This window comes from Galendromus occidentalis, unplaced genomic scaffold, assembly GCF_000255335.2.
Source record: "Galendromus occidentalis unplaced genomic scaffold, Mocc_1.1 scf7180000077231, whole genome shotgun sequence".
NCBI lineage: Eukaryota > Metazoa > Arthropoda > Arachnida > Mesostigmata > Phytoseiidae > Galendromus > Galendromus occidentalis.
In genome coordinates, this window is record NW_003805219.1 from 90110 (window position 1) to 117810 (window position 27701).

The 27701-nt window shown below is 50.7% G+C and overlaps 4 protein-coding genes and 1 pseudogene across 4 annotated transcripts; 2 read left to right on the forward strand and 3 right to left on the reverse strand.

Annotated features, from left to right (window-relative positions):
• Positions 1 to 453: 453 nt before the first annotated feature.
• LOC100906696 (long-chain-fatty-acid--CoA ligase 1) lies at positions 454 to 7962 on the reverse strand. The gene is made up of 12 exons (XM_003741937.2): positions 7816 to 7962; positions 7007 to 7115; positions 6014 to 6277; positions 5681 to 5889; positions 4175 to 4375; positions 3842 to 4059; positions 2867 to 2999; positions 2446 to 2633; positions 2213 to 2315; positions 1933 to 2076; positions 1672 to 1857; positions 454 to 1547 (listed from the first exon to the last, which is right to left on the reverse strand). Exons 1-12 carry the CDS (start codon positions 7960 to 7962, stop codon positions 1392 to 1394), a joined length of 2058 nt encoding a protein of 685 aa, XP_003741985.2. The 3' UTR covers positions 454 to 1391.
• A 586-nt stretch (positions 7963 to 8548) lies between these two features.
• Ttc7 (tetratricopeptide repeat domain 7) lies at positions 8549 to 12566 on the forward strand. Its single transcript, XM_003741938.1, has 7 exons — positions 8549 to 8750; positions 9213 to 9335; positions 9454 to 9544; positions 9815 to 9941; positions 10091 to 10270; positions 10425 to 10879; positions 11045 to 12566. Exons 1-7 carry the CDS (start codon positions 8720 to 8722, stop codon positions 12564 to 12566), a joined length of 2529 nt encoding a protein of 842 aa, XP_003741986.1. The 5' UTR covers positions 8549 to 8719.
• A 3353-nt stretch (positions 12567 to 15919) lies between these two features.
• LOC100906988 (uncharacterized) lies at positions 15920 to 18700 on the forward strand. The gene is made up of 4 exons (XM_029111069.1): positions 15920 to 15941; positions 16532 to 16603; positions 16691 to 16848; positions 17141 to 18700. Exons 1-4 carry the CDS (start codon positions 15920 to 15922, stop codon positions 18698 to 18700), a joined length of 1812 nt encoding a protein of 603 aa, XP_028966902.1.
• Positions 18701 to 20902: 2202 nt separating this feature from the next.
• On the reverse strand, positions 20903 to 24623 carry LOC114828141 (uncharacterized protein K02A2.6-like; annotated as a pseudogene).
• Positions 24624 to 25114: 491 nt separating this feature from the next.
• On the reverse strand, positions 25115 to 26790 carry SiaT (beta-galactoside-a-2,6-sialyltransferase). Its single transcript, XM_003741940.3, has 5 exons — positions 26483 to 26790; positions 26122 to 26330; positions 25810 to 26012; positions 25541 to 25715; positions 25115 to 25430 (listed from the first exon to the last, which is right to left on the reverse strand). The coding sequence occupies exons 1-5, from the start codon at positions 26788 to 26790 to the stop codon at positions 25192 to 25194; spliced, it is 1134 nt and encodes a 377-aa protein (XP_003741988.2). The 3' UTR covers positions 25115 to 25191.
• Between the last annotated feature and the right edge of the window lie 911 nt (positions 26791 to 27701).

Consider the following 27701-nt stretch of genomic DNA (forward strand, 5'->3'; position numbering starts at 1 on the left):
GCGCTTGCTCAAAGAAAATCGGTGACCGTTGAGCTCTCGTCAATGAAGTGTTGCACCAATTTGAAGGGGGATTGATCAATGGCCTCGCATGTTATAAATATAGCTCGCGCGCCTTCTCGTATTCGTTGAGGAACTCTTCCGGCTAATCTCCAGGTCGCATTGAGCGGTCACATTTTCCTTGTAAAGACTATCACAGAACGGCTTGGAATAAAAGATCCAGAGGTGCCGATAAAGCCCTTTCCCACCCTTTTTTCGTTCCCGCGACTCTATCTGCGGAGGAGTCGACGGTAGGTCCGCAGGGGCTGTACAGAGGGAAAATATCCTACAGACATCCTGGGTCTCTCAGCGACTCCGGAGCTCCAGCTCCCGACTTCTCTCAGGGAGCGGATCTCGCAGAGTACCGACGGAATTCAATCACTTTTTTCAAACTTCTCATCAAACATAATGCGAACTCCTTTTTATTCGCATGTCTTCTTCTCCAGGCATGGGACTATTTACAAACGACACGGTGCAGCGAACCTCTCGTTGATCCCCAGTTGGTGACCTTCGAACATTGCTTAAGAGACTGTCTCTCCGTCACCCGTCAGAACCCTTGGTTCTGGACACCTAGGTTAGAGGGGTCGATAGAGGATGAGATGATAGATAAGCGAATGGAATCTGATGAAATCGGAAGCGACCTCTCTCTTCCTGAGAATATGCGAACATGCACCAATCCTCCATATCTAGAAAGTGAAACGCGTCTCTCTTCTCCTCAAAAGACACTGAACTTCCTTAGGTCCAACGCTCGTCGAGGGACCAATCTTTCCTTGGCGCTTTTTCGCGAGTTACACCCTGGAGATTTCTGAGGAATTCCATTCCGCAATCTCTCAGAATATCTCGACTTTTCTGAGGGATGCCAAAAAATTGTCTCCAGGGACATCTCCGACTTAAAAAAATATACTTTTATCACAACTATCCTCGCAGCGGGCGCTTCATAGGAGTTCCCCTCGTGAACAGGGACTTGGTTCCGCTCGGATACGAGAGACCAACTCGCAGCCGGGGTAAAATTGTGTTAAGTGCTTGAGCATCGATTGGATATGCAGGACTCTATCGCAACGTGAAAGGCGCCGCGGCCCGCTCATGTTTCTTCGAGAATCGCTGTACGCCTAGAGTGACGATAAGCCGGCTTGTGCTTTTGCGAGTATGATTGTGTAATGTAATTCCTCGAGCGACTTCGCGGAATTCTGCCATTCGTTCAGCAGCCCTCCCCTGTGACGGCTTGGAAGTTCTTGATTTTGCTTGGTTCATATGGCGCAACCTCTCCCTGACCATAGATTTCGTCGTCCTGACGAGGAACCTCTCTTCGAACACTCCATGATGAGAGCATCAAGAGCAGGAATCGTCATCTTCTCCTAAATATCCTTGTCCACTAGTGACCCCTCACGGTAAAGCTCGTCAATTCGAGCGGCGAACAATTCTCTTGCGACATTACGCTTGACTTTCAACGTGGATGTCAGAAGTCCACAGTCGACAGTGAATGGCGTCGTTTCCAAACTGAGGTTGCGAATCTGTGGAAAAAATTTCTGTTTCATACGAGCCCAGGAGGTCCAAGCTATACGGATCCGATCCCTCATTCACAGAATCGCGATCAAAGCAATGATTAGACTCATTGATCCCTATTCGGACCCTCACCTGTTGTAGACTCCCGAGATCATGCGCGGTTCCGAAGTTCCTCATATCTTGGAGGAAGGTTTTCCGAATTTTGATGTTTCCGCAGATTTCGTTCAACGGGAGACCGGCCTCCTCCTCGAATCCATTGACTTTGAGCCAGTCCCGGAAAAGCGCTTCCTCCGGTACAATGACAGCTACGCAGAACCTCTGCGAGAGAAAGGTCAATGAAAGCAAGTGATCGAATCTGATCACTGATTCCATCGAAGGTGGTGAATACCGTACCTGATCTCCACGTCCGTCGATGAAAATATTGGCGATTTGGTCCATTCGACCGTAAACTGATTCCACTTTCTCGGGGGCGATGTATTCGCCTTGTGAAAGCTTGAAGATGTCTTTCTTCCGATCGATGATAAGCAACGTTCCTCTCTGAACGGTTGAGAAACATTATTATCGAAAATGATTCGGATCACTGGGAATGTGAGCAAGCTCCACTGAATCTCACTCGAGGGATGCTTGAAACATCCGTGATGGATATGGTTTGAAAACTGTCCGGCGAATTTACCTCAGTCCAACGACCCACGTCCCCGGTTACGACCCAACCATCTATCAGAGTATTCTTGGTGGCTTCTTCATTTTTGTAGTAGCCTCTGAACATCATCGGTGAGCTGAAATTTGGCCGAAAATTTCTCTAAACGCATGAACCTCAAACAGTATCGACATGGAAGCAAGCCAATGGGGACGCCTGGGAATCAATGTAGTAAACTCAAATAATATAAGATTCGGGCATCGACTCACCGTACACAGATCTCCCCGACATCGTCCTTGGCATAATACCCCAATTCCGGTACATCAATGAGTTTTATCTCAACAGACGGAAAAGGGCCCCCGAGGTGGCCCCCTGTATGATCGAATGGGGACGTACCGCCGACTATCAACGTTTCAGTACTGCCGTACACTTCCGAAACATGACAGCCGAATGCCACCTGGAATTCGCAAACATATAAGCTTCTTCCGATTAGCACCTCTCAGATCAGAGACGGGAGAACGATGTTCGGAGAGGGCTCCAGGGAAGCGTGAGAGAACCCCTCTGCGGATGCCTCGAAGGGTGCTCCTTCTGCATTCTGTCTGGCGTTCTACAATCTGGGATAATACCTATACGGACATTCATCGAAATGTATTCGGCATGAAGCAGTCGAATGGCTTGGCGTGGACTGACCTTGAAAAACTCCATCACCTCGTGACTAAGCGGAGCTGATGATGTGATCATGGACTTCACACGTCCCCCGAGTAAATCTTGAATTTTCTTAAAAACTAATTTGTCATATATCGTATCATTGCGCATGATGCCCCTGAAAAGAGAAAAGCCAATGTCACATAACTCCCTCGCATGAAAATCTGGTTCGTTTTCCCCACGGCACAGAATGCCGCCTCCTTGCTTTATTCTGGGAGGAATACCAGGCTAACGGCTTCCCGAAAGCTTCGCAATGTACTGGCACGATTTACGGATCTTTCCTACGGTTGGATGACATCTTGCTGGCAGACCGACTTCGAGCGACCCTCCACGATTAGGGTGAGTATTGATTAGTGTCGTGATCTGCCGATCATCCCCCCCTCATCTAAAGCATTCCGAATCGTTTTCTAGGATCTCTCTATATTTTCAAATTGCCGGTCCGTACCGCAGTTCCCCTTAGGACTGAAGACTGGAAGAGTCGAGATCTGTCGACAATCCGTCGCGAGGATGGGGGAGTGGAGCGCACCCACTGCAATGGGCTGACCCAGCGTGTATAGGGGGGGGGCTGTACATGGAGCCCTATGGGGCTCATCATCACTCTGCCCCCAAAAAACATTCTCCCCCCCTCCAAAGGAAGTTCCTTCATACGCCCCTGGCTGACTCTCCGTATCCTATCCAGAATGAGCTCGGTCTTTTAGGAGACGATTCGGTGAATTGATGAATGAACCAGGTGTGGACTCTGACCGGTCATGGACAGCGAGCGCAAAGGTCGCACTCCACGTGGATCTCTAGATTCAACGCAGCGCTGTTCTATCGTTTTGGAAGCTAGGAGCTCGCTAGCGGGCTTCGAGAGATGGGATCCGAACGGCTCTACAATGCCGAACAAAAAGGAGTGGCTCTTTCGGCAAAAGACACGCGGAAACTGCCCTGTTACAACTCTGATATGAAATCTACACGAACCTCTGCAGGAGCTTCTTCTTCTTGTTGTACGCGTAGTTGAAAATGGCTCTTTTGATTTTGCTTTGTGCGAGTTTTTCATTGACGCCGTCGAAGATCTTGTTCATTATCCGCGGCACCATTGGAATGTAGTGAGGTTTAACAATCTTCATGTCATCAACCATCTTTTTGATGTCGCCTCTCCAATACACCACTGTTCCCCCTTCAGCAATCACAAGCAGCTACATCAGGAAGAGAAGAACTGGTCAGCACGGATCGGACTAGTCATGAACCTGAGATAAAATGAGGGAATGCAGCTAACTTCAAGGAGAAATTCGGGTATTGGGGATCACTCACCTCAAACAGAATTTCATATATATGTCCTGTCGGCATGTAACAGAATGTCAGTTCTCCCGGTTTGGGTCGCAGGGGGCCGACAGTATTCGATACGATGTGGAAGGCCCACAAAATATTTTCGTGGGTGATGATAGCTCCCTTCGGCTTTCCGGTCGTTCCCGACGTGTAAATCAATGTGTACATATCCTCTTGTTTGGGGAGCTGCGAGAAAATGAGTGTCCTCTCGTATATAAAACTCTGACTTGTCATGATAGAATAGAGTGCTCAAGTCATACGTTCGCTAAGCATCAAGCCCTGGGTCAATCGAGGGGCACGTATTCAGTGGGGTGTTCAGAGGGGCAAGGGTGCAATGGCCTTCGTCGAAAATGTCTGGTCCCCATACTGAAGCATAGGCCGCGAGAAGGCGCGTCATCGTCCTCCGCTCATGCCCCCTCCCCCCCCACGCCAAACCCGAAATTCGTGGGATGGCTCCGAGACGCTCTCTACTGCGTCAAAGATCACGAACGACGTCTCCTATTCGGCCACCCAAGAAGCATTTGTTTCCGACGCTTACATTGTAATCTCTCCGACAAGCTCCCACCTCCGTCGAGATCGCCGCTCCTACGCTCTTCTACATGATGACCTAACACGAGCCATCCTCATCTGTCGACTCGGGCAGATGTTCGAGTTAAAAGACTCCACTCGATCGGGAGAATCATCGCACCCTACGGTCGAGGGTCGATAAAAACTCCCCAAAAGTTCTGTGGCTGAAGCCTGAGCGCATCCCGAATTTTCACCCTCGATGCCCACGAGAATGGAGACACTAAGAGAGGCTACCGATCCCGCGTCATCGGCTTCCGTAAGATTCGAGCGAGAAACTAGTTACCGCGAGCGCGGCTTAGAGACTAAGCGAGTCTATCGCGTCGTTGTTGCCGATATGACCGGGTCCCACATTAGTGGCAAGGTCGCCGATCCATCCGATGCTGTTACGACAGGGAGACTCAATAAGCATTGAAACATCCGTGAAAGAGGACTCCATTGATAACTTTCCTCGCTCGATGGCTCTGCTTGGAGCCTTGCGGAGTGAGTCAAAGGGAGCCGTCTAACACGAAACTATTCCAAAATAATCTTTCTCAAGCTTGGCTAGCTCGCTGGAGACCCCTCGCGGCAAGTGTCCTTGACGCATTCTAAACGGATAAGCTGGTTCGACATCTTCGCGAAACGGAAGGTTCTGGCGTCCATCTCGAAATCGAGGATCACCTGAACCTTTGTACCTCGACGTAAATATTCTTGGGAGCGATTCTCTCATGATTGGACTGCTCTCTAGGGGGTTGATGAGGAAGGGCTCTCCGTAAAAATTTGGTTGCGTCGCGTATCACGAATCACGATAGGCGATTTTCTCGCAGAACGTCCATAATGCCTTAGCCAGAGATCGCCTTGTCCCGTTTCGACAAGATGACGAAAGTTCCAGGGTCCATCGAGCTATTTCTCGATAGTAGATCGTGCGAATTACCCCAAGAAACTTACAATGAGCTCGTGGCTTTTATCCTTGCCGAGTTGCAGGAAAGCGTTGATACCCATGATCTGAATACCGGCTGCCCTGGCATCGTTCATCAGGTCTCGACTCGGAACTCCTTTTCCGACTACCACGGTCTTCACGAAAGGGAGACTGGCGGCGTTATCGATGACAAGACGCGCCTTCGATTCATTATCACAAATATAAATTTTTGGTTCACCTGGAAAACAGAATCGTTGAGTACCTGATGAGCATGAGCGAGATCCTCCATGCTCGACGGATAGCTCAAAGAGCGGGAACGGAAATAAATTGTCGAATGAGGCGGGGCTATAGTATACACGAACCTTGCTTAAGGACATATTTCACAGCTTCTGCGTCTAGATTGGGATATAGCGGTTGCAGGACACCGCTAATAGACGTGGTGCCGTACATGACCTCCAGGAATTCTTTGGAGTTCATTAGGCTCACCGCCGCGAAATCTTTCGGCTTCAGACCGAGCTCCAACAGGGCGAAACTGAGCTGCTTGGATTCGTGGAAAAACTGGTCATATGATAGATATTTCACTTCTTCAGTGGCCGGGTCGATCCATCCGCACAACCTGTCGCTCGCTGAAAAGAGATCCCATCAGTCAACTGGGGTTAAATGCCGAGCAACTAGGCGATTCGCACTAACACTCAATTAGGTGGGACCCAGCCCCGTCTCCGGCGCCGTAGCGAAAGATCGAACACCGGCTAAGACGCGTGCAACCTGACCCCCGCCCCGAGCTTGCAGAAGCTACGCAGCAGAAAGAGGGAGGCGGTCTAAACGGAAGGCTAAGCTTACAGTAAGGATCCCCTCGAACAAATCGATCGAAAGAAAGACAGAGACACCAGGTTTGTACCCAGACAAGGGCGATCAAAGATCTCAAGACTCAGGACAACGGATACAGGGGACTTCTTCGAACCTCTTCGAACGTCGTCTCTTACCGGTGGGACAGGCTCCAACTGATACGCACCGGGAATATAAGATTCGTTAGTGCTGAGAGATTGAAAAGCAATCGAAGCAGTGCTCGTTAGATTCCGACACCGCGGGCTTTTCACCCCGAGATTTCGATCGCCTTTCATGCCCAACCCGGATGCGAAGTTCCCCCCCTTCTTGGGACGGGTTATCCCCTTATTGTTCAACCACCCTCCGAGGCTTCACTCAGGCTCACGCCTCAGTCGACGCATGCAATATTATCTGAGGGCTGAAAAGGCGGAAGGAGGGGTTCCGCTCTGAATAGATTCCGCTCCAAGAGAAACCCCAGCCCAATTCCGTTCATCACTCAATTCCTGAAAACCGCGATCCCCGAAACTCACTTTTGTTTTGCGCAGCTGCATACTGGAAAGCTTCATATACTGTTCTAGGATATTGTAACTTCTTCTCGGCTTCGACGTCGAGCGAAATCACTCTTATCCTCTCAGGTCCCTGTAAAACACTCATCGTTAATTTGAGCCATGTCACAAACACGGTCTTTGGAAACGTCACTCCCGTCGTTCCAAAGAGTTCAAAGTAATTTTTCGGGTCTCATGATCGCTCGGCGCCATCCCTGAGCTTCGAGTGGTCCCGAGCATCGAGTACTCAAAGCTCGTCCCACAACAGTCCGCGGGGACTAATGGGAATCGAATAAACTCTGGGTGTGATTCTGGAAGACGCGTCGGATTTCCGATAACAATAAGCTCTATGAGGCAGATCGACTTCATGAGTAGCATCGATCAGGCTCGGTGTCGACGGGCTCACACGCGCGGGGGACCAAGTCTCCGTCACCCACTCCTCGCGATCGGCAACCAATCGACTGTTTGAGAAAAAAAATGTTCGACTTCCATGGACTATCAGGGGGGCCTGTGTTCAGATGCAGCGATCAGAGGCTCGTATAAGTCTGGAAATGTAGTCCATCAGTGCCATCGAAGTGTCGACGAAACCGGGAGTGGGTCAGTCCCGGAAGACCCGTCGTAGTCGCCGACTTTTTTTGGAAGAACTGATTCGATCAGAACAACCTCAGCTAATCGATAGGAATACTGTCAATCTAGAATCCGGCATCACCCGCGAAGAAACTCGAGTACTATAGCGACATCTCCGGATTTCGAACGACTCAGCACTGTCAGTACGGCTCCTTCGGAGAACTTACCGGTACAACAGCTGTCATTTTGTTCATGAACTTCGATGCGGCCAATAACTTGCTTATCTCTTCCGTGGTCACTTTCCTATCGGTACCTTTCCACGTGATGGAACGTACTGTTTGCGGCAGCCTCACGGCCGCAATACGTGAAAGCATCGTCTATTCGACCCGGAAAGTCTGATCTCGGTCGGTACCAGGAAGAGCCGCACGATCGGAATTCGATTCCACACGGAGAAGAACACTCTCGGATGGGAGCAAAGCGATCAAGTCGGGGAGCACTAGCGGCTTGCCGGCGGGCGACGAAGGTGAGTGGATCTTTACGGGGTCAACAACAAATGCTCATGCTTGCTGTTGGCACACGAGATAGAGATATATACAGGAGCGCACTCACACACACACACAGCAATACGAACGACCACACGTCTGATGCACACTAGTACCGGAGAAGTCCTGAGAGGGCTTTGCGGAGAGGGTCGTTCATTGAACATCTGAACCGGCGAAATCAGCTCCGGTGGCCTGACGCGGGCTCCGGCTCGAAGGTACTGCAGATGATCGCCAATGTCGCCGTATTTCGATGCAGACTATAAGCACTTCACGAGGGGCTTGCATGCGGTTGTCTGCCGTCATTGCAGCGTAGCAGAACCCAGGGAAGAAAGGCTTGTCGATGAGAGGTAGCGGGATTCGTCTGCTTGTTTTGGCGGTCTCGGCTACTGCTGCAGAGGGCCGTCTCGAACACTTTGTCAATTTGAAGGAAAATCGACGTGTGGGTCCAGTACACACACTGGTCTTCATGCTCCGGAGCGGGGGGTTTCGCGTGGTTCTTCATGATTGACGTCAAAATTATGCGGTGAAGTGGGGAACGTCCTCGGATTCTTTTTCTCTCTGTGAAACCGCTAGTTAGTAGCTTCGCGCTATGACATCTCGCATCGCCAACAAGTCGAAAGGTTCGTTCGCGGATATGCAGAAAGAGTAGGCACTCTGATCGCTCTGGAGGTGTTCACGGTCCGGAAATTCAACCGAACCGCTCGGCACGGAGAGATGAGTCGTCCTGAAGGGGAAAGAGTTCTCGTTGCTTCGACGTGAGGGGATCTTGGGAACTTCCGCTCACTAGCTCACGCGATAGCACCTCAAAGAACGTACAATGAGGAAATTCCTCAAGGAAGCTCCCTCATCGTCTCGAGTTCGTCGAGTTCCCCAGGGCACCCTGGCCCGTGGGGCCCATCTTTGGAATTAATTGAGACCGCTCCTGATCTTGCGGTCAAGACTCCGTACAAAGCCTAGACTCGTCGAGACTGCCGACTAGGAATTTCAGGATGGCGGATAGCGGAGGATTGAACATGGTCTCATGGATCATGGAATCACGCGTCGAGAGAGCACGTTACATGAATATGAACCAAACATTCCAGGTCTCGACTCCGAGATCTACAAGTGTCGCGATGAATCGAATTGGAGGAAACTGCTTGAAATGGCCGAGCAACTCCGTCAGCGCTCTGGTCAGCATTCGAGTCATCTAGCGAACCTTCTCATCGGTAAGGCTGAATTTGCGCATACCTCGTGAAGCATCTGACCCATAGTCGGATTCTTGAGTTTCCGCAGTACACGTCCCCAGACAAAGAAATAGTTCAACCTGACATTCATGTCTCACAGGCGAAGCGAAACTCGAGATCTATCTTGAAGATCATCCACCCGTGGAGCAGAATATCCACAAAGCGCGGACCTCGCTCACCGATGCTAAACGGTATGACGATGAATAAGAGAGCTCTGAGAATGCGTTAATATTGCTTTTCCTTCATGAGGCCACCGAGACGAAGAACTCCTCGGGCAAAGGCTTCTATAATAATACATCCACCGGAGGGATTAATGAGAGGCAACTTCCTCTATCCAGTGTTCCCACGTGTTCCCCTGTCCAGATTCCTCAGTCTCTGGGAGTTCTCGGGGGCAGCAGATCGAGTTTGGGCCGGGCGGAGCTGTGATGAAAAATAATCCGCCGACTCTCTCATTTTCCCAGATATCTGACTGATTGCACCAGATCGGACGCTGCGAAGTCGAACGTTGCTACGGACGCCCGCTTCCTCCTCGCGAAATGCTGCTACGCGCAAGGCCAATACGAACAAGCGCTGGACCATCTTGATCAAGTAAGACTACGCAGGCCTTCGGTCCGCGCAGAGCGCTCAGATAGCGAATCGTCTGCCCCTGGTCTCGATCCCAGCTTCGAGCGGGGAGTGAATCCTCGTTCGGGGGTTTCCGCTCTCCGGCAATCAATATTAAATCACCGAGCTTCCAGGGTGGCATCGAGCGGCTTGAAGAGAGGCCTGTTGGAGCCCGAATGCTGAAAATTTTGGCGGAGTCATTCGCCGTCAAGGGTCTTTGTCTCGAACAGCAGGCTAAAACGACGAGCGTTGACAGAGAGGGGATCGTAAAGTACTACATACAAGCTGGTGAGATGGGACTCAAATATCTTCAGGTAGGTCCGTCTATGGAGCTGGTTCGTCGATTTTGAAACGTCAATCACCTAGGTAGTCAATTCACATTATTCCACGCCTGACGTCAACAATCTCCATTCGCATCTGATACATCTTTCAACTCGGATTAGAACTAAATCGGTAAATCCATCGCAGGTGGTTGAAAAGAGTCAGGGTATACAAGGTGCGGTGGTCCAAGTGACACCCGGTGGACTGCCTGCCTTCGGAGGGGCCGTGACTACCGAGTTCCGAATCGGAATCCTTCTCGAGACGGCGCTCCAACGAGCGCCTATCCTCATGATGAAGTCAGGACAGATTCGGGAGGCGGTGGATCAATATCGGAGCGTCCTGTCAGCTCAGGAGACAACATCTACACAGTCCCTCCGGATGACGCTTGCTAGACAATTGGCCGAGGTCCTATTGCGCGGTGTTTGCGAACACGAATGGCAGCAGATTCAGCCCCAGCAGGAGCAGAAACGAACGAGCAAGTACTGGAAGCCGCAGTACTATTGCGGGGGATCGCTTTACGTCCCCGGGGAGCACATCGAAGAAATTCTGCTCTTACTGTCCATCTCCGACGCCATAGCCGTGCGCAACGTCGTCCTTGACCGGTACGTCTGTTCCGACTCCAACCCCTTGTGTTCTCCCCTAGATGGACTCTGCCGGCGAGGAAGCCGCCCTCCTCGCTCCCTTCCCTGCATGATATTTCGGAGAAACGAAGGACACCCGGAATGACTGGTTAATTTATCGCGCTCATCTTGCTCCTGTTTTTCCAGGTCACCGGATGTGGCGCAAGATCGAGCACAATCCATTAAGAACGTCACATCTGTACTAGATTTGCTCTCGATCGCGTTAGCTCGTAATGCTCAGTTTGGTCTACTGTGCGAAAACTTCGAAAAAGTTGCAAAATTTTCCTGTGAAGAATATCACATATGGAACCAGTTCGGTCTAAGTCTGATTGCGGCTGGTTCTCACTATAGAGGCGTCCGCATGCTGCTAGAATCTGCCAAACTCCGACCCAACAGCGGGTTCGACCTCCTGCTTGCAGCGAAAGTCACGTTGTTCAATCTGAACAAAGCAACGGACGCGTTGCATCTTATAGAAACCGCCATCGCTCGCGAGCGAGTCCTTCCCGGCAGCGACGTACTGGGTGTGTGTCTAACGCTCAAAGGGCTCTGTCATGAAATCCTGGCTGATCAAACGAAATGCAGCAAAGCGAAAAATGAACACAGGGTTCAAGCTTTCAAAGCTTTCATCAGAGCGAGGCAGATCGATCCAGATTATCCTCAAGCCGAATACTTGTTGGGATTGCACTACGCTAACGTGCATCAAATCGACGCGGCCATGGTCTGCGCCAAAAGGGTACTGAGCTTGGCGCCCGACTTCTTCCCCGGGATCCAGTTGCTTATTGTGCTCCTGAGTGCGCAGAAAAAACACGAGGAGGCCCTGCAGCTAGTGGAAATGTCGCTGAATGAATATCCGGACAACCTTAACTTACTCTATCTCAAGCTCCTCTTGGAGGAATATCTCGAGGGACCCCACAAGGCGCTTCACACCGCGGGCGGAATGCTCAAGCAGTGGAAGATGCTGTACGAAGGGTATTTAAGAGTCAAGCAGGCTACGCATGCTAGCGGTCTCACGCCTCCGGCGATCGGAACGAGCTCTCAATTGGGCCCTGTTCCCGTCACGAATGCCCATTCAGGTCGGTGCTCGGTGCTGGGAAGCCACTGGGCCGAACGCGAGGGGAGCGTGACGGCGGAACTCGACATGTCTTTTAGTGAAACGCTCGGGAAAATCTCCCCGTGTGCGCGACGTGTTCACGTCGACGAAAATACGATGCTGCAGCTGCAAATGCACATTTGGCTTCTCACTGCCGAACTCTACATTAAGATTGAACACTTCCCAGAAGCCGAGCAATCGATTGCCGAGGCTTCTAATGTTCTTCCTCTCTCTCCGTATGTGTTATTGGTCCGCGGGCTCCTACACGATGCCCGCAATGAGTACATCGAAGCTAAGAACTGTTTTGAAAGCACTCTGGCAGTTCAACCAAACAACGTTATCGCTCTTCAACATTTAGGACTAGTTTATCATCATCTAGGCAGCCATCAGCTGGCAAAAGCGACCCTACAGAGCGCTGCTCTCATCGAACCGATGTCGGCAACAACATGGTTTTACTTAGGCGAGGTTCTCCAGGAATCCGGCACTCCATCCGAAGCGAGCGAATGTTGGGAAACGGCGGTCCAGCTAGACCTCTGCACTCCGATTCTAGAATTCTCTAAGCTACCCAGAACGCTGTAAAGCTCTGAATCGGTGATTGGAATCTGCGGGCACGCTTCCGTTAATCGATTGTTTGAATTGTTCTATAATTCACTTAAATGAATAAATATTATAGCGTTGAGGATTACACCGAGAAGCTTCCGGGAATCCTCGCTTGAGAAGTATTGGGAGAATCGGCTGAAATTCGAGGCTCTGATGGGAGGGTCGATTGTGGGTTGTCTCACTTTAAAATAGTTCCTTGAACGATCATCCCAATTCGTATCTCTTTCCTCAGAGGGTCCCCTGCCTTGTTTAGGGACGTTCGTCAGGCAAAATCGTTTTGGAAGATCTTCCGGGTATCAATGCGACAGTAGCTCTTTTTTGTCTCATTCGGAATTGAGACGACTTTCTCAAAATTACAACCATACACGGATCCAATCGTACCAACATAGCACTAGACTCCCACGGCCAGCTTTGCTCTCTGAAGTGGCAACATTGAACCGTCGGCTCAAATGGTGATCAGTGATCAGTGATCAGGAAGGCGGTCTAGGGATGATCAGGGAGTGTACCGGGAACTGATTAACTCATGCACTCCATGCTACGGTGAGTTTCAGGGTGGAGTCGAATTTTTCGGTCGAGCTCGATTTTTCGAGCGCACCATTGGAATCGGATTTCACGAAGTGAGTCCTGGATATTTTCGCGACCTTCAGCACTCGATCGCTCGGCATCGGCAAAATTGGTTCAATCGGCATAATCCGATTCAGTTAAGCGCATGGAAGTTTGGCTCTGACTAGGGACTAGGAATCCATTATTTGACCACGACTCCCAGGCGGGATTGGCTGTGTAGATTACTGATTTGCGAAACAGGATGGTAATGTTTGAATTAGCATAAGCGAATTGATAGACCATCGGGGGAGGATCTCCCGGGATGCCCTCTCGTCTGAGAGAACACATAGTCCGCTGTGATAGCTCCGCTCCACCGCTTAGTCTAAATTCTACCATAGTTCGCAGCTGTAGATTCCAGGGATTGCCCGTGACGCTTCTTTCGATCCACCGTCGAAGGCTACAATCGATGCTCGCTTCGCTCCATGATGCTCTGGAAGGAGTTCCTTGAACCTGGGCGCAAAAGTTCGGAACACAATTTCCATGGTGAGTCTCCAGTATACCCGAAGCTGAGGAATCCGGTATTGCTGGTCGATCCTCTCAGAGGGCATCAGCATGATTATTGGCTATGAGTTCTGAAGGGGCGTAGGGTATTATAGGTCTCGCAGCACATACGGAGCCGGAAGTCGGGCATGGTTGCCCTCTTGTGAGGATCGAATGAATACCTGCAGTGGTAGAGCTACGAATTAGTTTTCGCGGTATCCCTGATTCGCGGTATTTCTTGTCTAATGAGCCATCCTCTCGGAAGTACGAGACCCCTCATTGTTCTCCAGGACGGCAGCGTCGCTCCATAAGGTATCACTGGTTCTTGTAGAATCCGTAAATGGAGATCGAGATGGCGCCGAAGAGATTATCAACTGAAGATCAGTTCTTGATTTACATATTAGCTAAGTTCCCTCAAGGGAACAGGATGCTCGCAACCCATTGGATGACAAGCGTCGCACACTACCCCGCATAGCATGCAATCGCAGCTCTCTGATGGGGAGTGGAAACCTTTGCGAGCGCAGATCTTATGGTGGAAACCGTGCATGGCGAAACGAGTCACCAGGAGCCGGTTTTCATAATTGGCCCGTCTCCAATTATCTGAGCTGAATACCTCACAATCAGTATAGAAGATACCCGGATCGACTTCGGTCAGCTTTATCCCCCACAACCGTCGGTGCTCCCGAAGGGCTTCGGTTTCTGGAAGCTTGTGTTTCCTCTGGGGGTCTTCAGGCAAGAGCGGGACCGTTGCTATGAGATACACGAGCCTATTGATAGAAACAATAAATACGTCTACCACTCGCGCGCGGACCGAAGTCAGCGTACGTCTTGTGTCTGTTTGATTCGCCTTTTGGAACCGATTCTCGAGTCTTCGGGGCCGCAATCATCGTTCCTACCTAGGAAACTGACCCGTAAAATTACACAAAGCGTCGGTTTTCAATCCAGCTCTGAGTGCGCGCTGGAGGGGCGAGAGCTTACGCGGAGCGTCCGGAATCATCTCGCTTTAGAAATCTGATCGCGAGCAACCACGGATTGTGGGTGATGTGTCCGCCCCACCTCGCCACCAGAATTACAGTTAGCGGCACTGCGCACCGGGGCGGCTTGAGAGCTCCGTGATGCAATCGATATCCCGAATTCTCGGCACGATGGATCGAAACATCTCAAGCTCGAATCATATGGGACACGAACTACAAGTTTCCAATTCTCTTGGATTGATAAACGCTGAGATTCGAGCGAATTTTCAGGAGCCATCTCCTCCTCAACAGCATTCGAACGAGGATGGGTTCCTCTGAGGAAGGATACAGGAAAGAAAGCCTGAATCATTGAAAAGTATCAGACGTAGTGGCTGCAGTTGATGCTTCATCAGTCTGACTTCCAGATCTTCTAGCTCCTGGACAGCCCTGATCGTGACCGCGAAAAATCCCCATCCCGCGAATGCACTTCCTTCTTTTCATCCGCCGAGACGATCGGCAGCTACCCAGTCGCAGTTCCTCGTGGAGGAGAGTGTTAGCGGTTTCCGCCGTCGATCTCCGTGGACTTGTTCGGCACGGGACGCTTCGACGTGAGCGATTCGCTGCCCATATGTCTGTAGGAACTACAAGAGAACGTCGTTGAAAGGCGGGAGTCGGAGCTTCTCACCGTGGAGACAGCCTTGGCATATGAGCTCCGTTCCATTGGGGAAAGATGGATTTCCACGAACTATTCCTTCGACTCTGAATCCCGGCGCGGAGATAGGATAGAGCGTCCAGCTGCCGGATGGAGGCTTGCCTCTACGTTTCCGGAGTATCTGAGCTGATCAGACAATTTACATTGATGATGGTATCCTTGCACCTTCCATAATTCAAAGCTCAAACTTTTGCTCTATGTGTCTGTGACTCAGTCCGTCTGTGACAGACTTTAGTCGAGAGTCCAGCTCTCGAGCAAAATTAGGCCACAATTTCGGTCGGCATTACGCACAACTTGATCTTGTGTAGCAGATTTATTCCCCGAATTGGGTACTGTCTGATGCGATCGAATGAGTATGATTCGCCTTCCGTACTCCTGCATCTGCAGCGTGGAGTTCGATCTACCCAAGCAACGGATTGGCTTGGTGAGCTCTCGGAAAGAGGAGAATCGCCAGATTTTCGAGGTTGAGTCACGCCTACTCGTCTCGAGAGCACGAGCGCCTTTCGACCGGCATTCAGCAGAATCTAAGAAAGCATACGTTGGGAGTTGGGACCATGGAATAGCCATCAATCGATCAATTCAGAATGGGGGAGCTCTTCACTTCACGTGAGTCTCCGATTTCGCATGCTAACAATAAACCGAACATGTCTCAAAATCGTCTTATCGGGCTGCGCTGTTTGTGAGTTCTTGCGAGGGCTGCCGCGAGAAGAATACCGACGCAATGCCCCCAGGAGGCAGCGAGCGTGACAATCTCGTCGGGACGTCTGAAGTGGTGATTTGCACCACCAGCGCAGCGTTACTCTGAGCGCATAGATCTCTAGGAGTGAGCGGGTGCGCTGCTGACAGGAGCTCTTCCGGAGAGTTGGGAAAGGGCAGCCAGATCCGTCATAAGGGAAATCGTCTGAAAATATCATTTACCTGCCGACTCTACATTGTATACCCATCCGTCGAGATCGTAGACCCGGGCGAAGAACTCTATCATCAATCACGGACAATCAGAACAGACTGAGCAGGTGACGAGCCGGCTCATTTTGAATGATTCCTCTTACTTCGAATACTCAGGCGGTGCAATAAAAACATGGGAGGTGAAAGTTTCCCAACCTTACAGAGGTACAAACGAATATTTCGGTACTCGCCAACACGCGGGCGCGTTCCAACGCGTCAGACATGCACAGTGCTGCTCATATTCTCTGCAGCGACCACCCTTTTCCTCTACAAAGATGACCAGACACTGAGCCAAGGTAATTTCCAACTGGCCGCAGAGGAAGGTTCGGTTAGACCTGACCTATGGCATTATACCAGCCAGCGAAGAGTTGAGATAATAATAAGCATCGTCGGTCTCTACTCACTCACAGATCAGGCAACGATTCTGGAAGTTCTCTCGAGACATCCCCTACTGGAGTGGACACGGAACGCTTCGGAAGAACCCTCCTGCCGAATCCCTTTATATTCGGCATTCAACGAGGAAATAATGCCCTATTTCAAACTTCCCCCGAGGGAACTGCGATGTAAAGTGAGTGGATTGTCCACAGATCTGCGGCGGGGGTTCATTGAAGAATCCAATGCCCATTCTATATTCGAAGCATTGAGCTCGTTGATTACCTATTTTTCATAACTCGCGGGCTCTATCTCAGACTCCCGACTCGATTAATGCGGACTCCTATAAAACCGGTTCCCATACTGCGACTCTTAAGCATAGGTACTTCCGAAAGCCGCACGAGGGCCAGGTAACTTGACGAGATTTCCCTCCCGAGCTGCTTGTGGTTGTGGGGCTGATATCTAACTCATCGAATGGGAGTTTCCAGGACCGCGAGATACATTTATCGCGGGTTAGCCTCGAAGAAAATGAACTAGAAATCGCCGAGTCGGCGAGAGTATACAGTTGCATTGTTGAGGATGCCACCCGAGAGGGGGACGACGCAATCAAATTCGAGAATGCCCGTCGCGTTGAAGTTGGGCTGCATCCCCTGCGCAAACGAAGAGGTCTGCAAGCGATTCGAGTGTCTTGCGAAAACTTCCTCGGCCTGCCGGTGTACTCTCACATTCATCTCGTTCAACCCGAATTCGTTCCTCGGTCCCGCGGCGACTCAGACGGGCCGAGCGCCGCCTCCAAGAACGTGTTCATGTTCGGAGTCGATTCTATCTCCAGCCTAGCCGCGGTTCGTCTATTGCCACGGACGTATCTCTATCTAGTGAATAATTTGTCGGCCATCGTCTTGGGGTCTCATCACAAAGTCGGCGATAATACGTTTCCGAATCTCATCACTATCCTGACCGGGGAAAAAAGAACACACCCAGCGAGTAGCGAGCATGAGAAAGATCAATTTTTCGACTCTTGGCCTCTTATCTGGAGGAATTTCTCCGATGCTGGATATGAGACATTCTATGGAGAGGACTTTCCGGCATACGCCACGTTCAACTTTCTCGCGAAAGGTTTCAAGGAATCGCCGACAGATCATTACTTGAGACCCTTCTGGTTGGCGATCCAAGAATCCAAAGTCCTCCGCAGCAGCTCCAATTTGTGCTATGGCGCCACTCCGAAGCATGAACTTCAACTTGACTATTTGAAAGAATTTATCCGCAAAAAACGAGAGAATCCTTATTTCGCATTTAGTTTCCTGGTCGAGATATCGCATGAATACCAAGAACTTGTGGGCGTTGCCGACGATTCAATTGTTGAGGTCTTGGAAGCCGTGCGTGCTCAAGTGGTCTCCGGCGAGACTGCGCTCATCTTCTTGTCAGACCACGGTCATCGATTCGATGCCATACGACAAACCCGTCAAGGGCATCTCGAAGAACGCCTGCCGTTCGTGGCTATAGCAATTGCCGATGCCGCTCAAAAATCAATGCTCCGCGACAACAGCAGAATGCTGACGTCTCATTACGACCTCTTCGAAACGCTCAGATCGTTCTTGCCGAAATCCCACCGTCCGGCTCCGTCATCAGTCGGTATTGACCTTCTCTCGCAGAACGTGCCGCGGAACAGAACCTGCGCTGAGGCTGGCGTTATCGACTCCTATTGCGCCTGCGCCGAAGAGGACTCGAGCACCTCATTCAGCTCGAATGGATACCCGGATCCGGAAATTCAGCGTTTCGCAAATAGAACTGTCGATTTCATCAATTTTCTGCTCCGAGAGGAGCCAAAATGTTCACGACTCGCTCTCCGGAGTGTAGTGTCAGTTTTCTCTATAGGGGGCGAAGAAGTGTTCACGTTAAAGACTAGTCCTGGAAGTGCCGTATTCGAAGTTAGAGTAAAAAGCCTCACTGACGATTTGCGAGAGGATCAGCTGAGTCGCATCAATCGTTACGGAACGCCTTGCATACCTAGTGAAATACTCCGGAAATATTGTGTCTGCGAAAAATGAAGCCTGATGGGGTTTCCCTGAATCGTTCCGCTTGAGGATTCTGATCTGTTAACGAACATCAACGAAAGTGATTCATTGCCCAATGTTCATTAAGGGGGCGGGGAAACTGGAGAGCTCCGGAGACGAGCTGGCCTTGCCCCCAGACCCCTCGGAAAGACTGTGACCTACATCCGATGGGGCCTGCAGGACTTCGAGGGAAGTATATTGTTTGTACTGATTTCAATAGAAGAACGATAAAATTACAATTAGGGAACAAGAATGCAATTACTTATGTTGTAACGGGAACTCTGAGGTCCCAGACGGTAGGGGAGACTGAGGACCGTTGGGGTGGTACAGCTCCGGAGGCACAGATACTGGAAATAAACTGGAGGAGTATTGAACTCACGCACTCTATTTTATGGATAAAATCGGATTGCTTTATTTCTCGAATCTCTTCCGGATTACGGACATGAAAGGGTTAGAGTTTAGAGTAAACGTAGAAGGTGGGGAGGGGGTTTTGTGAGTAGGCCGCCGCACAGTGGGCCAAATGGTCGAATTAGGCGGACAAAAGTCGAGCTCGAAATTTGACGCCCCACATAGCGTCGGAATCTCGTCGGAACATGGGAAGACGCGGGCAACAATCCTTTCCGACTCCGCTTCGATCAAAATGAAGTGGAGAGACAGCCAAAGTCGATGATTCATACGATTCCAGAGGAGCTTGTGTCCGCGAGTTTTCTCATTTGTGTTTTGTTGCTTCGAAAGAGTATCGACGATAAAGATATCGGAATGGAAAAAGGAACACGCCGTGAGTTGAAGCACTTCTCAAGTCCGCATTCAAGACCATTTGAGAAATTCTCAGAAAAGTTGTTGACAGACCGCGCTTCGTAGCGCTTCTCGAGTTCAGATGCCCCAAACAGGGGGATCGTAAGACCTTCGAGACTAACTTGCTGTTTTCAGGAATCGAGATTTCTGTGCCGCGGGTTCAATTTTTCGATGTTTGGCGTCAGTGTCCGGATGACAACGGTCTAGATTCACTTATATGTACGATGGATTTTTTCGCAATGCGTAGACAGCGTGGAAGAGTGCCGTTTGATCAACCGACGAGATTTGAGGCATGAAGTCAGTCGTATTATTTCGAAGCTTCGCAAGAAGCACAAGAAATGCCGTCGAGGCCGCGATGAACTCGTTCGTTTGTTTCGTTGATACTTCAGCATCAATGAATCCGGGCAAGCATCTCATCGTTGTGACAGAAAAAGAGTCAGACAGTAGTGTCTTGTTGTCTCTTTCTCGAAAAGGCGCCAGACCAGCTCCTGGCTTCCCTTTTGAGAAATTCCGAGCTCCGACCCAAGGCATCGAACACGAGAGCTAGATAATATGAGAAGTTTGTCAAGGGGGGGAGAGCGAGTATTCCATCCGCATGATTCCGTTTCACGAGCTCCGGTTCCGTGATACGCGGGGTTTGTATTGAGCGGAGCTTCGAATTCGTGTATCTCGAGCTTCGGAACATCGAACTAGACAAGCAGCGTCGGATTCGAAGTGTGAAATAATTTTTTCCACCTAATTTGGCCATTTGGCCCACTGTGCGCCGGACTCTGACGGCTCAAAACTTCCCCCGTATGATGAGGAACTTGTTCGGCCCTCTTCGGAAAGGGCGAGAAAACTCGTGGGTGTCTTCATCCAATGATCTTCAGACCCCTCCACACCATGGCTGGCAGGAGTAATTGTGGGCTCGTCACGGGTGGGGCCCGTTCCGAGACACCATAAGACGTATCCGAGGATCCAGAGGGTCAGCATTCAGCATCATGGAAACGGCTGAGCAAATGAGCTAGCACAGGGAATGCATCGCTCCTCCGACACGTTTCAGCGGGGTCCACATTTGGAATGACGGATTTCATCTGATGGAGATCGGTCGTAAAAATTCATGGGAGACACTTTCGCTTCCGTTGTCCCTCTTACCGGGCGCGTCGGGTTTCTCCGACACACGTAACCGGAGACGCGGGTTCCCGTTTTCCCAGAGTGGGTCGCTGACCTCGGCCGAGACCGGAGGGGCTCCTTTCTCTGAGGATCAGTTTGGGCCGCGCTGGTCGCTTCGGTCGGACGGCGAAGAATGGGATCTCCAACGCCAGATTTGTCATGGGGTCCTTTCAGTCAATTGTCTCCAGGGCTGTTTGGAATCGAGATTTCAATTGATTTGCGTGTTTCCTTGCCACGTGTCCGTCGATTTCAACGACGTAATTGACGTTTCCCGTTCGGCTCCTGACGATGCCCGGCACCCAGCAGGATCTGTTGCCGGTTTGCTCCGTGGCGTAGACCGTGTCCTTTGCCTTGAAGTCCTTCGTGATTGCCCCATGATGCTTGTCGAAGTCTTTCTTTGTGGTCCCCGAGTAGTTTTTGTCCCTCTAAGTATTGATGGAGTTTATGCGTGATGCGTGTATTTTGGGCTGTCGACCCCTCCTCCACCGTCATTTTTTTTCGGGAGCGTTTGAAGATGTCGACGAAACTTTCCGCTTGTCCGTTTGTCATCGGCATGTAGGGGACTGTGAAAATTTGTTTTGTCCCTTTGTGTGCGCAGAAATCCTTGGTTGCTGACGATGAAGATTGGGTACCGTTGTCGGTCACCAATCCTTCCGGATACCCGTGCCTTGCTAATACTTCGTCCAGCAGCTCGATGGTCGCCGAGGTGGTGATCTTCTTGGTTGATCGGACCTCGGGCCATTTCGAGAAGGCATCGACTACGATCAGGTAGTGCAGGTTGTTTATGGTCCCGCGTAGTCCGCGTGGATTCGTTTCCACGGTTTGCCAGCGCTTTCTCATGGTTGTAGGGGAGCCTTCTTTGGTAGTTTTCCCGCGAGCTGGCATTCGTTGCATTGTGTCACGAAATTCTCGATGTCGTGGTCCACGCTTGACCAGGAGACGTATTCCCGGGCAAGATTTTTCATTTTGGAGATTCCGGGCTGTCCTTCGTGTAGCGTTTCCAAAACTGGGTTCTTCAGTGATTTGGGGATCATCACCCTGTTTCCGAGAGTCAGGCAGTCCTTCACAATGCTGAGACTGTCTTTCCGCGATGCCAGCGGGGAAAGATCATTTCCTTTTTCCTTTTTTGGCCACTTGCCGGAGGATACGTACTCCATGGTTGCTTTCAGGAGCGGATCCTCGGCTGACTCCTCGATAACCATTTTGGCTGTTACCGGTAGCCTGTGGAGGTTTGTATCGATTTCGTTCTGGAGTTCTGCTTAGATGCAGGCGATTACTAGGTCATCCTGGCCTGGTTTCTCTTGCTGATCATTGATTATTCGGCTCAGGGCGTCCGCTTCTCCGAAGTCTTTCGTGGACTTGTGTCGGATGTCAAAATTGTAGTCCAACAGTATGAGAGCCCATCGCTGCGAGCGATTCGCGAAAAGGGAAGAGATGCCGTTTCCTGGTTTGAAGATCGTGATTAAAGGTTCAAGATCTATATTGAGGATGAACTTTCCACCGTAGATGAATTTGTGAAATTTTCGTACGGCGAAGATCAACGCCAGTGCTTCTTTCTCGATCTGGGCGTATTTCTTCTCTGTCTGCGTGAGGGACCTGGCCGCGTGTTGGACGGCTCTCAGAGATACGTCCGGGAATTCATGAAGGAGTACGCTTCGAGGGCCGTAGCTTGATGCGTCCGCAGGGATGATTATTGGAAGTTGTGGATTGAAGTGTGTCAGTAAAAGATCTGACTGGAGTAAGCGTTTGGCGTCATTGAAAGAGTCTTCGCATTTGGAAACCTACTCGAAGGGGTTATCCTTCTTCAGTAGGCTGTTGTGTAGGCGGTTCCCTCAGTGTCGCCATGTTGGGCAGGAAATTGCTGTAGAAGGTGATCATTCCTAGGAATGCTCTCAGCTCAGCTATGTTCGATGGGGTTTTCATATCGATGACCGGTTGGACGCGACTCGGATCCGGGTTCCGGCCGTCCCCGTACAATATGAACCCGAGATAGTTGATCTCTCGGCGCGCGAGCGAACATTTATCCTGTTCGACTTTTTCCTAGACCAAACTGACTCAGTCGCTCGAATAGCTGGAGGACTTTGGACACATGTGGTTTCAATGTTTCGCTTGAAATCATGATGTCGTCCAAGTATGCTGCTGTGCTGGGTAGGTCCGACACGAGCGTATCCATCAGTCTTTGGAAAATGCTCGAAGCTGTTTTTATTCCGAAAGGAAGGCGTTTCATTCTGAAGATATTTTTCGGCGTGTTTATTGTCAAGATGGCTTGGCTTTCCGCCTCGACTGGCACCTGAGGGTAGGCCCCGCTTAGGTCGATCTTCGAGAAGAATTTTCCTCCGTTGTGAGATTGCTGAACATGTCTTCCGCTGTGGGAAGCGGGTAATTGTCGTCCTCGGTGACGGCGTTGAGCCCGGTGGAGTAGTCCGCGCATAGACGGATGTCGCCGTTGCTTTTGCGGACAACGACGACTGGCGCCGCGAAAAGAGAGCTATCGGTCCGTTCGATGACGCCAGCTTTCTCGAGTCGATCTCCTTCGTTACGTCTGGCAGGATTGCGCAACCGGTCTTGCCTTCTTGAATACTGGCTTCGCGTCCTCTTTCAGTAGGATTTTTGGCTCCGTATGTCAGGCACGTTCCCAATTTTCCGTCAATCACTCTCGGGTATCGCGTCTTGATGTTCTTCATAAGCGCGATTTCGTCGGTGTTGTCCCGGGGAGTTTCCTTAACTTGGGTGATCGCGTCGGAGAGGAATTTTGGGTTCAAAATTTTTCCGTGCGGATCCCTCTTCAACCAGTCGAGTCCGAGTAGTGAACATTTGTCCGTCACGAAACACTTGCCGGTGAATGAGGTGCCTCCCAACTCGATTTGGCATTGGAGAATCCCGTCGGATGTGAGCTTTGAACCGTTTGCTAGTGTTAGGTTCTGAGTGGTCATTTCGAGGGTTGGATTCCCCGGCTGTTCGTAGGTGTGTCGGTCTTATAGTGATACCCCCGCTCCTGTGTCCACGGCCATTTTCACTGGGACTCCGTTGATTTTCACCGTGGTGCAAATCAGGTTGAGATTCGCCTTTGCGCCTACGTGGTTGACTCTTTGTCTGTTGCTGTACGGCTTTCCTTCTCTGCATTTTTTGCTATGTGGCCTTTCTTCTTGCATTTGCTGCAGATGTCGTCCTAGAATCTGCATGTGTCGCATTCGTGGTTATTGCCGCCGCACCGATAGCAAACGTATTTGGAGTTATTAACGTTTGTCGCTTGCGATTTTCTCTGCACCGTGTAGACGGCCCTCTTCTGGCTTGTCCCGACGTACGTTGCGTCTCGCCTGATGTTTTCGAACATCTTCAGGTCGTTGATGAGCTCGTCGAAGGCTGTACCAGACGCGTTTCCAGGGAGTTTAAGGCTCGAAGACGCTGGAGCGAGTGCTCCGGTCGGTGCAGCCTTTGAATGGCTATGAAACACTCGATTTCATCGACTTTTGCAGGTTTCCATATCCCTGACATCTGTTTGTGCCTCGATCTGCTCTGCCATGTCATCGAGGTTCGTGAACTCTTGGTTCGGGTCGAACAACTTGAGTCTTCTTCGGAATAGAGACGTAGGCTGATCGAGGAAGGTTGTCAGTTCGTCGATCAGGGATTCGTAGGATAGTTTGCTGACCTTCTTTTGAATGATTCGTTTGGCGAATTTTCGGTACTCTATCTTTTCCAGTTTGGAGACGATGAATCGTGCTCGGTCCTCGTTGTCGCCGAATGGACTGCTTTCGGCTCCGATGATTGTTTGATAGCGTTCAAAGCAGTTTTCGAACGTCAGATCAAGATCTGCATCGAAATGGAATTCTGGGATCTTGACGGAGTCGAGCTTGTACTCGAAGCACCTGGAGTTGAATGAGGCAGTGTTCTTGGACTGAGATGCTGTAGAGCAGGATTCTTTGGCCATCTGCAGAATTTTCTGCATCTCTTCTTCCGAGTATTTTGCCATGTTGAACTTTCCGTCCTGTGGTTGGGGGGAATTCACTCCACACGTTTGAGTTCACTTCGAGTTCACTCGCACAACATTTGTCACGTCTGTCCACGTTGGATTCTTCGCGAATTCAGACCAGCCGGATTCGTTCTGTTCCTCGTCGTCAGTTATGCTGTAACGGGAACTCTGAGGACCCAGACGTTAGGGGAGACTGAGGACCGTTGGGGTGGTACAGCTCCGGAGGCACAGATACTGGGAAATAAACTGGAGCAGTATTGAACACACGCACTCTAGTTTATAGGTAAAATCGGATTGCTTTATTTTTCGAATCTGTTACGGATTACAGACATGAAACGGTAAGAGTGAACGGAGAAGGTGGGCAGAGGGCTTTTTGAGCCGGCCGCCGGACTCCGACGGCTCAACAACTTTTATTCTCGCACTTCTGCATCCAACCATGATGTCTCCATTCAACATTGAGCTCTCCGCGAACGGTTTGCGGAAACACGAGCCGCGGAATTCGGCATCGGATTGGCAAGAAGACATTTTACGCATTTACAAGAAATCTTCGATTCCTCGAATCGAGAAATCATGAACATGATTCTTTTCTGCTGAAAGAAACTTTGCCGATCGAGAATATGTCCTCGTTGGAACTTGTCGTCATGTTCAGCACGAGTAATTTCTCTGCAGCTAGAGGATGCCAAACACCCATGGTGCAACCCATGTCTTCGTGTTCGGAATAGAAGTGGCACCGCCGTGTGAGACGCATTGATGGAATGTATTCGTAGAAATCCACGTAATTACACTGGCGCAGCATGAATGCCAAGCCTGCAAGAGAATCAGGAGCTTTATGTGGTCTGAAGCTTTGTCTTCTCAAACTGAGCCGCGGAAACGTACTGCAAGATTCCTGTCAACATGATGCTAATTTCATCGCATACCGATGAGTCCGCTCGAAGGCGGGTTCTTGATCACAGGGAGGTTCGAGTTTATATCAAGAAAATCCCACAGTTCCCACAGAGAACGGGGATTTATGATGAGGAAATTCTCCTCCGGAATGATTTGCCGTCGGAAGAAATAAGACGTGAAAAGGTCATGCTCAGGCTTCTCGACCCACTGCAAGGGAACAAACGATATTCAGGTTCACGGACTGCACCGAATCGCGGAGGATGGTTTTCAGGGCTCATCATTCGACGCAATCTAAACTGACTTCTCTCAAGTCCTGCCGATATTTGCTGGCGTCCCACACGAGAAGCGTCAGGTTCCTATACAGTGGGGATTCGAAAAAATCGAATTCGGGCTTCGAGACAACTTGTGAGTTCAATATGCGATGAGTCGTCTTCGATCCCACGTCTTGCGCGTATACACCGCCGGCCGGAGCATTGTTGAAGCGCAGAACCGCATCGTGCGAATCTGTAAGAACGATCGGGGCCTCCGTGAGTCAGATCGCAGGCCATGGATCACCCAGCCTCGGCGGGAAACGCTCCGAGCAAGCCCTGAGAGGCTCAAAAAGCTAAGGTACCGATTTCTGATCCGAGTCTCGATTTCAACATCGAGCCCGCACTGCTGACGATTGCGCACGAGTTATATGACGTCAGGCTGCCTTGAGGGAAGTAGAGGTCTGATCCTTGGGACCGGAACGGTTCGTCCCCTCTCCGGAAAAGCTCAACTTCCGACATTTCGCATATCCCTTTGGGTCCGGGAAGAAACTTCGGCCGTCGGCGATTCAACCTGGTGGGAGGAAGTCGAGTCTTGAATCTTATTCCTGTAAAAGCCGTGCTTTTCTGAAGGAACAACGAGTCCTCGAATGTCTGGGCCCGCGTTGACGTCAGGATGATATGCGCTAGCTCTGTTTCGGAGGAACCTGAGATATGAAATTTTACCTTCGAGGGATCTGGTATATGTTCCCCTTGGTCGCTTCATTTTCGGCTCTCTTATCGAGCTGAACTCGTCGCAGCTGCACTATCAGCTGCTGCCGATAAACCTGTAATCTATCCTGAACTGGATGAATCGCTTTCCGCTCGGGATGAGGCCAGGAGAACACAGGCCGTGGTGGACGATTCACATTCACCACTGCCTCTGAACCATGCGAGAGGAACTCGCGCCAAAGCAAAGTACTGTAGAGCACCAAGGCGCCCAGCGTCAGCACAATGAAACTGTAGATTATCGTTGCGAACGCGAACTTCCCCATCGGGATGTTCTCTGGATCGTAAGGATTGGGTTGAGGTGAGAAAAATCCTCGTTTCCTTCCGTGTTGCGCGTGCATTTCGACAACAACGGGACACGGAGCGCGACAGCGCCATCTGGAGAGCGCAGACAGGAACTCCGACACTGATGATGATTTTCCCTCGGCTGAGGAAAGCTTCGGAGCAAACGTTGCCGCGACCGGTAAGCTAAGAAACGACTTTTCGTCATCGTATCAGGACGAAGCCCCGACTGAGTCCTCAGTTGAAAGCACAAGCATTTGGGGAAACGCTCGGAGTACACCGCGGCAGCCGCGAGTAGTTCCGGCATGAGAAAAGCCATCGAGGGGGATGCTTGAATATGATTATTGCCAAAGCCTATTACTATGACATCCATCGCACCCTGCTGCGGAGACTGTCGAAAGTTATACAGAGAGACAGATATCTCTCAGAGAAAGGTCGGCACCCTCAAGGAGCCGGGAGTTCCAAGAGAGGAGCATGTTTGCGGAACCGGGAGCTCAAGCTGTATTAGATTCCGAAGATTCATCCTCGATTGACGAGTTTTCGCGGCGCAACAGTCATTCGAGATTCTCTCGTCGAGAGCATCATGCGGGCGACCCAGGACCAGCGCGGAAACTCGAGTGTCGATACCGAATTTCCCTGAGGAAGAACCACGCAATAATCCGCCGTCTCGTAATGTTCTCCTGAGGTAGAAATCTTTTTCATCATAAATTGGGTGGACTCAGTCAGGATTCGAGGCTCTACCCTTCCAAGGGCGATATCTCCGATCATCTTGAGCTGAGCATGGGTCACGGCCACCATGATCCACGCCGCGTCTAGCAGAGTTTCCCGATAGCTGATTTCCCTCATCAGAGGTGGAAAGCTGCCCTCTAACGTAGTCAACCGTGGGAGCGGAGCT

What these genes read in the sequence shown, in the direction of transcription:
- LOC100906696 (XM_003741937.2), bottom strand. Translation starts at nt 7,962, where the DNA reads ATGCTTTCACGTATTGCGGCCGTGAGGCTGCCGCAAACAGTACGTTCC. An exon ending in AAATGACAGCTGTTGTACCG is followed by an intron (nt 7,116 to 7,815) that starts GTAAGTTCTCCG and finishes AGTGTTTTACAG; the next exon opens with GGACCTGAGAGGATAAGAGT. An exon ending in ACGTGGGTCGTTGGACTGAG is followed by an intron (nt 2,077 to 2,212) that starts GTAAATTCGCCG and finishes TCAACCGTTCAG; the next exon opens with AGAGGAACGTTGCTTATCAT.
- Ttc7 (XM_003741938.1), top strand. Translation starts at nt 8,720, where the DNA reads ATGACATCTCGCATCGCCAACAAGTCGAAAG. An exon ending in TCGCTCACCGATGCTAAACG is followed by an intron (nt 9,545 to 9,814) that starts GTATGACGATGA and finishes TCATTTTCCCAG; the next exon opens with ATATCTGACTGATTGCACCA. An exon ending in TGGGACTCAAATATCTTCAG is followed by an intron (nt 10,271 to 10,424) that starts GTAGGTCCGTCT and finishes AATCCATCGCAG; the next exon opens with GTGGTTGAAAAGAGTCAGGG.
- LOC100906988 (XM_029111069.1), top strand. Translation starts at nt 15,920, where the DNA reads ATGGGGGAGCTCTTCACTTCAC. An exon ending in GGGGGAGCTCTTCACTTCAC is followed by an intron (nt 15,942 to 16,531) that starts GTGAGTCTCCGA and finishes TATTCTCTGCAG; the next exon opens with CGACCACCCTTTTCCTCTAC. An exon ending in CCAACTGGCCGCAGAGGAAG is followed by an intron (nt 16,604 to 16,690) that starts GTTCGGTTAGAC and finishes ACTCACTCACAG; the next exon opens with ATCAGGCAACGATTCTGGAA.
- SiaT (XM_003741940.3), bottom strand. Translation starts at nt 26,790, where the DNA reads ATGGGGAAGTTCGCGTTCGCAACGATAATCTACAGTTTCATTGTGCTG. An exon ending in ATATACCAGATCCCTCGAAG is followed by an intron (nt 26,331 to 26,482) that starts GTAAAATTTCAT and finishes TCCTCCCACCAG; the next exon opens with GTTGAATCGCCGACGGCCGA. An exon ending in ATCGGCAGGACTTGAGAGAA is followed by an intron (nt 25,716 to 25,809) that starts GTCAGTTTAGAT and finishes GTTCCCTTGCAG; the next exon opens with TGGGTCGAGAAGCCTGAGCA.